The sequence below is a fragment of the Numida meleagris genome, chromosome 2 (assembly GCF_002078875.1).
Source record: "Numida meleagris isolate 19003 breed g44 Domestic line chromosome 2, NumMel1.0, whole genome shotgun sequence".
Lineage (NCBI taxonomy): Eukaryota > Metazoa > Chordata > Aves > Galliformes > Numididae > Numida > Numida meleagris.
The window spans coordinates 82,759,918-82,774,116 of NC_034410.1; the positions used below are offsets into that span (position 1 = coordinate 82,759,918).

A 14,199-nucleotide genomic window follows, 5' to 3' on the forward strand; every position below is an offset into this window, starting at 1 on the left:
AGCCAGTTGAGAGGGCTTCATTGTATGATTCCCTAACAACTGGCCCTTGGTTTCTTCTGTGTTCTGTGGCTACATTACCATCCTCTTTTGACTTCTCTGCAAAAGAAAGTTAAGCCTACTTCTCAAGAAGTAGCATACTCCTAAGCGGCATGACCAGCATCCTGAGAAATGTCCTTTGTACTAATTTTCTCCATTATTACTCATGCTTTAAAGTACAGAAGAGACCGAGGTACCTACAAATAAATACTGTAGATTAGTGAGCAAGTAATCCCACTCTAAACTGGGGGGAGCAAGAGAGCACATGAAGAAATGGAGGAGCCTGCCAAGCCTCAGGAGATGCAGGTGTGTGCTGGCAACTGAACAACAGTAAGGATGGGGTAATTCTCCCCAGCTCTATGCCTCTCCTCCATGCCTATGGATGAACAGACACAGGAGAATGTTACACCTGTGAACATTTCTGCAAAGGTCCTCAGTCATCAGTACTTTTGCTGCCTTTGCTTTACTTGTTTGCTTGCTGGGCTTTTCTTGTTGGTTTGTTTTCAGAAGGAAGTGGGTAAGTCATCAGCTGACAGCAGGTTTCTTTTGTTTTTCTTTCTAATTCAGCAAATAACACTCAATAACTATGCAAAGACATCCTCAGCCTTATTGTAAAGATCTGTCCCACAATGTAAAATGAACATTATGATTGTGCACACCACATACATACACTCACAATCATCATTTATATAGAATCAGATTCACTTGATAATTACCCAAAGAGAAACAAGCTGGCTCTTCTGGCTACTGGACTACAAAGCAAACAAAATTAAAGGCTGACCCACACAATCAATTCACACAGCATCATTCTCCTTTTCTCCTTTCTTATCTGCTCTGGGGCCACAGCAAAAATACAGAAATAAAAAAAAACCTGAATGTTCCTCTTTCATATGCCATTAACTTTCTCAAAAGTGCTAGAAACAAAAGTAAAGCATTATTTTCTCATTCTGAAGACAAGAGACATACACAAAGAGAAATACCATTGTATACACTCTTTTAATAGGAAACCGCTAAGAAAATTTAGTATGAAAAGAGGAGAAAATCATTTGAGTAACAGCAAAAGCATCTTGGGTGTCTCTCCTCCACCACAAGGTGAATTGCTGTGGCTCTCTCATCCCATCCGATCACAACAGGAATGACTTGAATCAGCAAAAAGGCTTCATAAAGAATCTGATCACTGCAGCCAAGAGTCAGTCAGGTTCTTGTTTAAGGAAGAAAAGGGCCTAAAAGACTGTTGTGATACACGTAGCAATTTCACAAAGTTCTCAATTACAGGAAGTAACAACACAACTTTCACGTGTTTGGAGATCTTCAAAGGCAAAGAAGCAATGGCTCTCAGAGCAGTGTTCTGGAAACACTTGACACTGTTTGCCCTTTCTGGCTGCGTAAGGAAGCCAAGGAGCCCTGATGCACAACAGGTTTTTCAGCTCTTTGTCGACATTTTTGTTATTTGTCAACCACACTGATTTTGGCTGATCTCATTAGACAATACAGGATAAGCAACACATCACTGGGAAAAACATCCTGCCAAGGTGAATCTACCTTGGTGATTTAGTATGTCAGACTTATCATTTCAGGCAGAAAAACATGATGATTAGGTCTCTCAGGAATGGACTGCTCTGTTCCTTCCCTCTGAGCAGGGCTGTGCACCACATATCTCCTGGGCCATGGCTGGGCCCCAACATCTCATCGCAATTAGTAGCATTCATCTCATCATATACTGGCACTTACAGCGAGGAGACGTAACTGACACATTGACAACGTGTTGTCACAGTTCTGTGATACCACTGGCACATTTGCCTCTAGTACCCCAGCGAATAACTTAAAGATTTCTCTTTTTCCTGCATTCTGTTTATCTAAATCCTCCCTCCTCTCCTGTACCTCAGCAAAGATATCGCATCATTTCCTTGGGTCCTTCCCTGTCTTTGAGGTATCACTGCTGACACACTTCTAATGAGCTGCCATGTATCATATATTGATTATCCTGGCCCATACACACTCAGAATCTGGTATTTTTGTAGCTGACACCCTTTGTTTTCTGTAGTCTCGCTTTTAAAGTCGAGCAAACCTGTTTCGTTTCAGAGATGGAAGTGAGAGGATGTGAAGAAGAGCCAATTTTGAATTCCACTGTTGTGAACAATTACAAGCAACGTGATGTTGCACCCACTGTTGTTGGAGGCGAGAGTCCCAGCCCAATCACTTCTCTTTCCTTAGCCTGAAAACTTCCAGAGAGTTTATTGCTCATCCAAGTGGGTGACGATCAGGTTGCAGCAATGCGCTGTGTGCACTGGGAGCTGCGCAGGCTTCCCCCACAGCCTGAACATCTCAGGCACAACCTGCTGTACACATGTAATTCCAGCCCTGATCTCTGCACAAAGACAGTCAAACTGTGGGGTTGCTTTGTGCTGTCAGTAAGGATGGGTAAAGGGAAGGAGGAGAAGAAAGCAAACAGGATCTGCTTTGTGATGGAAAGAGGTTAAAAAGTTGGAAAAGCTGATGGTTTCAAGGTACTTAAGTCAACATCTATTGAAAGCTGAGAGATCCTCAGGGAATCCAGAAGGATTTGTTTAAGTCCCGTTATAAGAGAGACTGCATAAGATTATAAATCCTCAAGTGTCTTCCCCTCACCTACTCTATTTTCATTCATGACCTGATTAGAGTTTGAATCCAGGGTTTGGAGCTTTATCCTTATGTGGATAAAGCTCCAAAGTCTCAGTTTATATAAAGACAGTGAAATATTTCTAGGAGCAATGGCAAATACACTTGGACATTCAGGTCGACAACTCCTTACACTTGAATCTTTCTGTAAAGGGCAGAGCACAAGAAAAGCAAAGAATCACCAAAAATTTAGCCAAGAAAGACTAGATCTGAGTCACTTCAATTAACACACCCTTTCTATTATAAATGTCCCAGTCTCATTTACATTTGTAGCCATCATTTGCATCTACGTAGAAAATATAGGCTGCAGGATGATACTGGTACCCATGTGTGACCTGAGACATTTTCTGCCGCACAGCCCAGTCATCTTCTGGAGGCAGCTTGAGACAGCAAAAGCAACACGCACTTTTTCATGTATTTGAAAAACTTGAAGCAAAACTGTATCATCATCACCTGTACCTGCTTCTTGGACAGAGAGGAAAGAGAGAGATGTCTACAGACGCTGGTATAAAAGTTTACACGTTTATAGGCTTGTGAAGAAAGGCAGTATGCAAAAAGGGCCAGAGGAGCGCCTTTGTTTACTAAGAATCAAGGCAGGAGAGTCAATTGCTGAGGAACCCTGACTGATCCAAGTAGACCCTGTCCAAGAGTTTCCCCCGGGGCTGATAAAGCAGAAACAGAGAACAGAGCATAGTCTGGCAGGGATGTGTCTGGGAAGAGGAGGACAAAACCTCAGGGAAAGAACCAGACGGGAGGGGAATGCGTGGAGGAGAATGGGATTTTGCATGCTCTTTCTTACAAAATAACTCCACGTCCCCAGCCTACCTTTTCCCATCACTTTTGTCTTAACAAACAACTCACAGTTGCAACAGGTTGTGAATGCAAACATCACTTGCAGAAGATTACCGGAACACAGCACAAGTTCCATGCCAAAAGAAAGAGCCCTGCTGAGATAGTAGTACATTTGCTCAGGAGCCTGCACTTAATGCCAAGGATAATTAGGATTTGTCCACATTCAAGTGGATATAAATAGCAACCCAAACCTGCTAGTATCTTGTGCCCATCAGATGGGCCACGGACTGCTTGGCAAAAGGGACTCTTTGTGATACTAACAAGTTGCCCAATCAATCACAGCATATCAGCACTGACTCACAGAAGCTGCAAAGGGGTTCTAAATGCCAGACAGAGCTGGTCTTTTGTATTCTGGCAGCTCCTCATTGCTGCTTTATACCTCTCTCTCTCAAATGAAGAGTCTGGAATAAATGAAAAAAAAAGAGAAAAAAAAGAAAAATGTCAGTCGCTTTGCAGTGTTTAGTGCTCCCCTGGAGCTTAATTATGTGGGAACTGTGATACGCAGTCTGTCAGCTGGAAGGTGGCAGATCCCTGTGGCACAGTTTGAAGGGTGTGTTGTGAAATACTGTGGTTTTGCTCTAGACCTACAGATACCCACAATAACATGTGGGTTCCTCACATTTATCACCTGTGGTGTCTGCACCAGTGTGCTCCTAGATTTGGTTTCAAGTATCCCCCATGCACGCTGTACTTTGATTCTCCAGCCTTCAGAATGGCACATAAATATTTCCATCTTCACTGTATAAACAAAGTCACTCTTGTTAGTCTCCTGCTGCTCTATAACTCTAAACCACATGCAGGGCTCGGTGAATGGCACAGTAAACTTAGAAATGTTCAGTCTCTAAGTCAGGACTATAGTCATGGGAGATGGTATATTGCCCCCTAGAAAAGGATAAACAGCTCTTCAGCACGATTCTCAAATGAGGCAGTGCAGAGAACATCCTGCAGGATATATTTCCAAATGTACTACATTATTTTCCCCGTTTTTATATTTGAAATCATAAGTATTGGAATCATTCATTTCTAAGACTCTCCTGAGTTGGTGTCTAGTTACCAAAAAGAAAGAAAACAACATAAAATTTCCTGCCCCAGATTTCATTTTCCACTCACAAACATTTACTCCATTCCCAGCATTAATGACAAAGAGCTGCTTCTTCTACTACATGCAGGAGATGCCTTTATAAACTTGTCACATCCTGATGTTAGTAGCACATGGTATTGAAAACATCCTCACTGCTTAGAAGAGAGAGCTGGTACAAATATTTCAAGCAACAGTTCATTAATTTTGGATCTGATCCCACAGTGCACCAATATTTTTTTCACACTTTTACACCTAACTATATAATGATAGTGTCCTGTGACATTTCATTAAGGATGGTTAAGGCCATAGACTTTTGGGGATGTTTTAAAAATAGATTAGTAGACACTCTATCCAGCTTTTAAGAGAACATTTTATTTCAAATAGCATGTGCATAAGACATGGTCTAGTTCTTTCTCCTTCCTTTTGCAAGGTTGAGGGGAGCAAATCCTCAGCTTCTTGCAACACCGTATTATAAAGAAAGATCTATGGTGCACATGAGGAAAATCAGCCTGTGGTTCTTTACAGCAACTAAAACACAGACTTTTCTATTTCAGAATGAAGATATACTTCTTGCCCAGGCTGCCTTGTAAATTGAAATATGTCAGTACAGAAGACAAGAGATGAGAAATTGGAGGGTATGCTTTTAAAAGAATAAGGCCGGAAGGGTTCTCAAGGATTTACTAGAGTCAAAAGACAGTGTCAGGCAGAGGACAGCAGGGTTAGTCCTCCAGACATACTGGACAGCAGGAGATGACAGATATGGTCAAGGAGGGGCATGATCACAGCCCTGAAGGAACACATGGAATTCAGTGGTTGTCTGCCATGAAGAAATTATTTCTTATCTGCTCCCTGAAAAGGATGCTCTAAGTGTCTCTGGGAAGCGTAATACCATCCTGGCTCCCTTTTCCCTGGAGGTGACTGAATTGCCACTGGGAAATGGTTTAGCTACTTGTATTCAGCTAGATTTTCATGCAGCAGGGAGCACAGGAGATAACTGGGTGTTTTTATGGCAAGATGGTAAGGTGGTTTATTGGGACTCCAGGTAGCCTCCTCCATCCTCCCACTTTCTAGGTGATAGATAATGCATTTCTACTGCCTCTTTCACCTTTCATCTACCCTTCCCTGCACTTGTCTAGCCACAGCTTCTTACCATGATGGCTGACCAGTGCCTCATCTCTATCTACTTCTTTTCGGAATGTATTTGGGAAGGGTAATAATTCACACTCACATGTGCAGGAAGAACTCATCTCAGTATCACAGGCATTTCTGTGGCTACAAAGGGAGTTGAAGGAGGATGTCCAAGTTAAGGGGACATCCTAGCTTGCTGGCTACCCCTCTTAAGCCATGCTCCTTTGCACTGAAAGCTACAGGAATTTCAGACTGAACTGCATGCCATTCTATTTCCACAGTACATGCTATCCTGCAGCAGTCTTCCATTCCTTCAACTTGAAATCATAAGAGCTCAAGCCTACTGACATGTATTTAATTCAGCCTGACTGCTAAAGCCTTGTGCAGAACAATATGGGTATGAAAGAAAAAAAGAGATGCTCAGCTTGTTCTGAACCTTATTTCCCAGACAGCAGCAGCTAAAGAACAGAGTTATGGCATGATGAAAAAGCAACCCAGGATGTTCTCCCTCAGAAAACCTCAGGGTGAAAAATTAAGTCAGGGCAGGTGAACTGAGAGATGCATATGTTTAGCACATTTCCTGTCTTGCTTTGGTAATGCTGTACTCTGAATGCAGCAGCACACACTGCTTCCAGTCTTTAACTATCCAGTCAAACATGATCATTAAGTATATTCTGGGGAAAATACAAACATGAGAAATACACCATGACATCCTGTAGAAAAGAGTCACAGAGGAAAAACAGAGGGCAAAACCAAGGGCAAGCAGACAAGAAACAGGCTGCATAAAACACAGCTGATATAGCACAAATTTCAGAAAGAGGTGAGAACTGCTTTAAGCAAAACAAATAAAAGAAAAAAAAACAATCTCCTTCCTCTGCATGCTTTCAGATTTATTGTTTCTGTTTGTGAAATCTAGGGCAGTCAGAATAAAAAAAAAAAAAGATAATTCCTTAGGTCTAGCTAGACCAGAAGTAATCTAGTTCTCAGATGAAAGATCTGCCAGGGAACAACAAATACACAAAGATGATTGTTAACAAAATCTTTCCAGGGCAAGCTGACCTGCTGTGTTATTGTGAAAAGACACTATGTGATGGAAACACGAACATAATTTGTATTCAAAGAGAATAGTATGCACAAGGATAACACAGGAACATAAAATCATGCCTCTACTTTTCCTCCTAAAGCATTCAATTTGGCTTTATTTTTGGCACGAATAGCATTACCTTTTGTCCACTAATTGCACTTGCAAAGAATCACATATTTTAGGTTTCACTTAGATTTACCTCTCACTGGGAAATTATCATGTTACAGTCCTGCCATCTAACAGTAGCTTTCATTTGCATGACATTGCTGCAAAACTTGTGTCTTTGAAATGCAGTGTATCTGATGTCAACACTGACTAAGCAGCACAAATAGCAGCATGAAACTTAGTAAAAGGCACACTAACAAGTAAGAAAACCATACACTAGCTAACATTCCACATTTGACATCTGAAATTAATCCCCTAAAAAAGGCTGCATTTGGTTGCGTAATGTTATTTTACAACACCCTTAGCCATAGTTTCCATGAATGTTGGGCAGCCTCAGAAAACTCCAGAGGTTAACGCTTCTCAGCTGCAAAGTAAGCAATGGCTGGCGTGACAGAATCAAAACAGAGATTTCCTGAGACATTCTCGGCTGTATTATTCATGTCAGTAAGGACAAATTTCCCATTTCCATCATATCAATCACAGTGACGTACCTGAAGAAACTGTAGAGCAGCTAGAGAAAGCTAGGTCAATATGGATACGCCTGATAAAATAAGACGCTTCCTCAGGAGTGACATGGTTTTGGAAAATTGCTGTAAGCTATACCTAAATTAGGAAGTGGAAATATCAAGCACAGATTACCTGGGTGCCTACTCTGAAAGCAGCTTCTACTTGAGCTTTAAGGATGTTGCACTTCATGTGATCAGGGACTGAGGAAGGTGACACAGGGGGGTGAAGAGTCTTTTCGGGTACCTTTTTCTCTTCAACCTGTATTTAATAGAAAGGACAAGCACAGTGAAGGTGTTCAGAGGTAAGACTTCTACGTGCAACAACTCAATTCACCAATGCAGGATAAAACTTAGATGTTAATAACTGTATGAATACGTCTCACAATAAAGCATTTCAAAACATTGAATAACTTGATACTATTATCACAACAAAAAAAAGTCATCAGGAAAGCCTGAGTATAGAAGAAAAAACTGTCACACAGTACTAAGAAAGATGGAAAAAGCCCAGCCAGGCTCTGGAGTGACTGCCAAACCTGTGATCACACTGAGGAAGCACATTACCTCCAGGACATCCCAGGCAGGCAGAAGTGGGAAAGTTGCACAGCATTCAGCTGTAGTGAGTGCTGGTTTCTTATACCACTCTAAGAATGTAAAGGAGCTTTGGAAATTTAACCAGAGGGATTTGAAAGGATCTCCACATAACTGCAAGCCAAGCGAAATCTCCTTTATCAGAGAGTTTAAACATTGCTGCTGCTGCTTCCGCTTACCTACTGTCAATCCCTTGCCTACTCAGTGTTCTGGATCACAAATCTAAAGCCTCGGGACAGCTAGCTTAGTGACCTATTCAAACACGACCTAAAGGTTTTGTTCCTTGAACAAACAACATCCAGCAGAAATGCCAGCGTAAATAAACTTCCCGTGCAGAAAAGAGAAAATAAAAGGACAATGTAATACTGACGTATAAACAAACAAGGTATGGAAGAGACCAGGTTTGTAAATGCAAACACAACCAATCACACTGTAATTTCTCATATTTTTAAAGAATTGGCTGTTATGCTATTGCCAACTTTCCTCTTCTTTCTGGAAATGAGACCTGGACTACAGATGAATACTAGCCCACATTATGCTTTCATTTTCTTCTCATGTTGCTGCAAAGAGTGAGTGGCTGCATACACCCGGAGAGGAGGAAGCATAATGCTGTCATTCAAACCTCACTGTGCTCCCTGTCACCTCCTGTCCAGCTGGAACATGTTCTAGGAAGGCATCAGGAAACCAGGCCCAGTGTATCCTTAAGGTTCACCCCTGGCAAAGTACATTTCAAGATGGAACCAGCCAACTTTTACTCATTGTTTATTTATTAAATCACCATTTTATTTATTAATCACCATTAGCCCTTAGTTTTCAAAATCTGTCTCCTTTATCCTTGCTTCTGCCCCTCTCTGGCTATCCACTGGCTGATGGTAACTAAAACCTTAGTGACTCTTCCTTCTCTCAATCACAATCAAACACAGACAGAAAGGAACTTCAAGATTCAGGGGGCACTTTCTGCAAGTGGAGCAAATAAAAAAAACAATTTTGTTGACTGAGGAGGCTATTCTGCAAATGCTACTGGGGGAAGAGCCAGACCTCTGCAGAGTTCTATTGAGACTGCAAGATATTTATCATGTGTTCTCAAAGCTGGTCCAGCAGGCTCCTGCACCCGAAATGTCAAAGCTGCCAGGTATGATCTCAAACAACTTACTGCTAAAGGATTGCCCATCCTGAGATTTTTCTTTCTCTGTCAAATCTCAAATAATTCTTAAGGGCTTATTTGCCAAGCCACATTTACTATTTTTAATGGAAGACATTTTTGGACATTTCATTCTCTTCACTTTCCTCCTAAGGGGAAAAGGAAATATTAAAAATGAAAAGTGACAGCTTCTGGCTGGAGCAACTTACAGAACTGTAGCTATCTATTTAGTCTTGACTGTAACTTTAGTTCTGGCAAGCGTCTGAAAAAGAAATATTCATTTGCCATAACTGTTTTTTTTTTCTGGGGTACTCATGAAGATCAAGAAGTGGAGATAATCAAAAGAAAAAAAAACATAGAGGAAGTACAGCTTTTCCTTGAGCAACAGCCCTGTTAGCCATAGTGCACTGCTGTACTCTTCAAAAGAGCTGCCACTGTTGTCAACTTTTAATAGTATTGATTTCTAACAGCAAAAAGAATAATGCACTAAGCAACGACATTTCTAAAGGCCATGCAAAACCCCACCTTTGTTTTAACACTGGATTCTAATTAAATAGCATTTCAGCTAAGCAAGATTAAGTAATTGCATTTCACTAGCTAAATCACGACGACCCATGCTTGTTAGAACACAAGCTTGCTTCATAGCTTGTTCTGTCCACCTGTTATTCAATATACATAGGGATATTTTCCAGTCCTTACGTTCTTCTTCACCTGCCCAATTTCCCCACACTGTCCAAGAGCCCTCAGGGCTGCCCTGCAACTGGGAATCCCCAACAGGTCTAAGTCACCTACTGCACTTAGGATTACATCAGGATGCTTCCCCAGTGTGGTCCTTGACATGCAAGTCTCACAGTGAGATTCTCTTTACCAGAGGGGTCCAAATGCTGCTGCCTTGGCTGGAAATGGGCACCGAGTTCTGCACCAGCCTTTGTTTGGGCCAGACTATAAGGTCTCAGCCTTCAAGCAAGCAAAATTCACTTTGCTTGCATCCAACCATGAACAGCAGCAGCTCTGCAGGCTGCCCACAGGTGAAAGCAGACGTTGCTGCTGCTCGGGCTCATCCTGCTCCTCAGGTGCTGAGCCAGCAGTCCAAAGCCACTGCCTCTGCATACTGCCAGAGGAAATGTCGACTGCACAAATACCAGTGGGGCTTGGGGCTGCTCGACCTGTCCCAGAGTCCTCTAGCTTCTGAACATATCTGAAAAGGCAAACACGTCTCTGCCAGCCTGCCTTGGCAACAACTAAGCCTCTGCCACAGTGCAGCACACCCTGAATCAGCCCTGAACTCATTCCCTCACACAATTGATTATCTGAGCCTATTAGACATACATTTGCAGTGGCACCCAAGATCGAGATGAAATGTGAACTCCAATCACAGAACAAAGTAGCAACTCGTTATTTCAGACTATTAACACTCCTAAGCAGCTATGTAAGTTCTCATTGTTCTTTAATGCCACCAATCTTTACATATAACCCTGTTAATCTCCTAATTAATCTCCTAAAGTACAATTGTCACCAAGAAGGAAAAAAATGACTACACAAAACCATACAGTAACTTCTATCGTTCATTTTCCTAGTTCATAGCAAAATATCTAAAATCTGACTGCATTGTGGATTCTTTATATACTATTGCTGCAAGAAGGAGAGCTGTAATATACTTTATTTTGCCATGGAATAAAGACATCTTATGTTTCCAGAACCCCTATTGCTTGCAATGATGAGTGAAGCATGCAGACAGCAGCTGGGTATTTAGATGCTGCACCAGGTTAACAGTTATTAAAATTTTATTTTCGTTTATAAACTAAGAGCATTCAGTGTGGAAGTCATTAGAAGTCTAATTATGGCACAATGTTAATGAAACTTCCAATTTTATCATTTCTTATTACATACTTCTCCAAAGTCTGAGATGCTAGTTTTAAGTGACTGTCTGAGAGTCAAAATTGCATTTGAACTAAATAATCTTCTCGCTCAAAATTGCAATCTAAATTCATCCTAAATGGTCTATAAATGAGAAAAAAGTCTACATCAAGTTAAGATACTTGATAGCACTCCAGTTTTCCATATCCACTTCTGGCGCTATAAGATAGTGTTCATATCACTTTCACCACTGATGCAGAACTTTATTTTTCCAGAGAGGGAGAATTGCATTTAAATGGATTTTGATAGAAATGGGGTGAATAAGCTTATATATGTATGCATATACATACAAACTAGATGCATTTTTCTCTCTGTAAATGAGGACTTAGATTTACTTTTCTCAAATATTTACTTTAAATTCAATTACAGTCACTGACACTAGAATTGAAGGCAGATTTGTACAGTGTTAGATAATGATGACACAAGCTTTGGTTTGCAAAGCTAACTGAATATTAAATTCACATACAAAATGCAAAAATGAAACACAGCAACACCATTTCTATACTTACCATTTCCACTCCCTCTGTTCTGAAAGGTTCATTCTTTGTTCCACATCAAAATTCTTACCAATAGAAACATTAGCTGTCTTTTGCCTCTGATAATTTATCAGTACTCTTTTAGCCTAACAGTAAGTTCAGTACACATATTTGGCTGAGGACTTCTGAAGAATCAAATGACTAATTTGTTTAGGGTGTGCTCTTCATTGCTAGTAATCACAGTAGGTAGGAGGCAAAATTTTAATGATGACAGCATTGATATGCAGATTCTGAGTGCACATTAGCTATGTACAGTCAAAACCCTTGGTTTCCTAGGACTCACCTATGCCTGCTAACATGTATGAAAATCTAGTCACTTTCACCTCCTTCTCACTAGAAGATTTATATAAAATTTTCCATATGATAACTAACAGACATCATAATGGTAACACCTGTTTGATTATGTGTTATTCTTATTGGAGAAAAAGATGGCAAGTGGAAGCCGCATCTTTTATTAGAACAACATATTTAGAAAAAGAAACAAGCAAAACAAATTCTTATTAAGCTGTCAGATACACAAGACTTTCTCCAGGTCAGCTATCAGTTGGTCTAACGAATGACACAACTCTCAATAAATCTTGTGTTGCCTATATCCTTGAAGCAAACCTCTTTGGCTCCAGATATCAAATGTACTTATAAAACATTGCTTAATATTATTAGACCCTGCTTCTGTCACTGCCAAGCTTCATGACAGCATTACTGGGCTATGCTAGCTGTGTTTCCCAGAGTAAGTCATAGAATCATAGAATTAGCTAGGTTGGAAAAGATCTACAAGATCATCCAGTCCAACCATAACCAATCATAGTCCTCTGGTCAGTGCAATAAACCGAAGACCCAACAGGCCATAAGCTTTGCAAAGCCTCCATATAAAGGCCTGTCAGCCTTCCTCTGTCTGGACCTTTCTTGGTCCGCCTGCAGCTTTGTTGTCCTAGGTCTTGCTGTAGCAGCAATCATTTTATATAGATAACAGTAACACAAGCTGTAGAAAGAGATATGACTAACAGAATGATGTTGTATGAAACAATGCAGGACTGGTGTGTCAACAGAGGCCTTGCGAGGAGGAGACACAAGGACGTGGTGAGGAGAAGCACAGGTCTGGGATGGTAACAGAAGGGGCACAGGCTGGTGCTGGAGGCCTCACAATTATTGAACAAATGCAGACCTGGAGCTGAACAAAACTGGTTTTTAGGGGCAATGAAGGCAACAAAGGCATAGTAGCTTCCGTGTGTAAAGGCTACCAAGTATAGTAAATTTGGATGGAAAGTGAAGATGTAGATCAGCGAAGAAAGACCAAGGTGTAAATGTGTGTTAGCAAAAAAGGCCCCAGACAGATCCTAGAATGGGGAAGAAGCTATCATCATGAAAATCATATTCCTGCTGCTGAAGCACTCACCGTAGCATCCCTTCCGCTCCCCACAGAGTGAAGCCACCAGCCTTAGGACACAGGAGCATAGAGGACGGTGAGCATGTGAGCATAACACCAGTGAAAGGGGTAGAAACAATTTGAACTGTGCCATTATTCTTTCTTCTTCTGTAATAATTAGACTAATAATGATCAGACTCCAAAGATTTCAGAAATCATAACTATACATTCTTGGTTTCATATCATATATACACGTGTATACATGTGCACACACATAAACCAGAGAGGATAGGAAAACATATATTCCAAGGAAAGGCTTTCAAAACAGAAAATTAGAAATACATTCTCAGCTGCAGCACTTGGCCCTGTGTCTCCTGGAGATTAAGAAATCCACCAGCACAAAAGGGCATGAAACACATGTTGAAATCGACTTTTGTCATTTAGTAGGTGGACGGACACGTCTGCTGTACCAAACAACTCTGGAAAAGAGGTTGGACACATCCATTCATCATTCCCATGAGACAGAGCTTGCTGTAGCCAACAAGCAAATTAATTAACTGCTGAATCTAATTTACCCAATTTCTCGTTAATTCTCCTCTGGGTTGATTATTAGGCCTGACAAATTCCAGCCCCAAAGCATTTTGCTTGAAAAAATAATAATTAGCAATGGGAAGAGAGCAAATGGAAGTTGGGACTCCACAATAGATGTGGAAACCATTGCTTTGTTCTCAGAAATAGAGTGAGTGAAGCAGCTTTACAAGTGCTCCACTGGTTTTGTTTAAGCACAATTTTTTAAGAGGACACAAAACCAGGGAATAAAAAGCACTTAGTAGAATAGAAAGCAACAGTGTGGTGCAGGAGAAATGTTACAGCTTTACTTTTTTGTCAGAAACTAGACATACTAAGCACTCTTTAAAACCTGTTTGCTGTTGGACTTGGTAGTTAACAATTATAACCAAAGGAGGTTTAAGAAGGCCACACTCTCAGTGGAAAAAACTTGTCAGAGTTCCATGCCATTCAATCTTGTCTAACTTGCCCTGCTGCTTTTGTGCTGCGTGATGCTCAGCAGCATTTCAGCCTAGGGTTAGCCCAGCATATACAGCAAGTCCTTCTTTCATTGCAGAAGGCATCTGCTGAGGCTGTT

The 14,199-nt window shown here is 41.0% G+C and overlaps 1 protein-coding gene across 5 annotated transcripts in view; it reads right to left on the bottom strand.

Moving 5' to 3' along the window:
- The window catches only part of EPB41L4B (erythrocyte membrane protein band 4.1 like 4B), a 167,225-nt gene that overhangs the window by 48,432 nt on the left and 104,594 nt on the right, over positions 1 to 14,199 (bottom strand). For all 5 annotated transcript variants that reach the window (XM_021385831.1, XM_021385833.1, XM_021385832.1 and 2 more), the window contains exon 18: positions 7,644 to 7,769. In XM_021385831.1, coding sequence (XP_021241506.1) covers positions 7,644 to 7,769 — 126 coding nt within the window. The remainder of the gene's footprint in view (positions 1 to 7,643; positions 7,770 to 14,199) is intronic.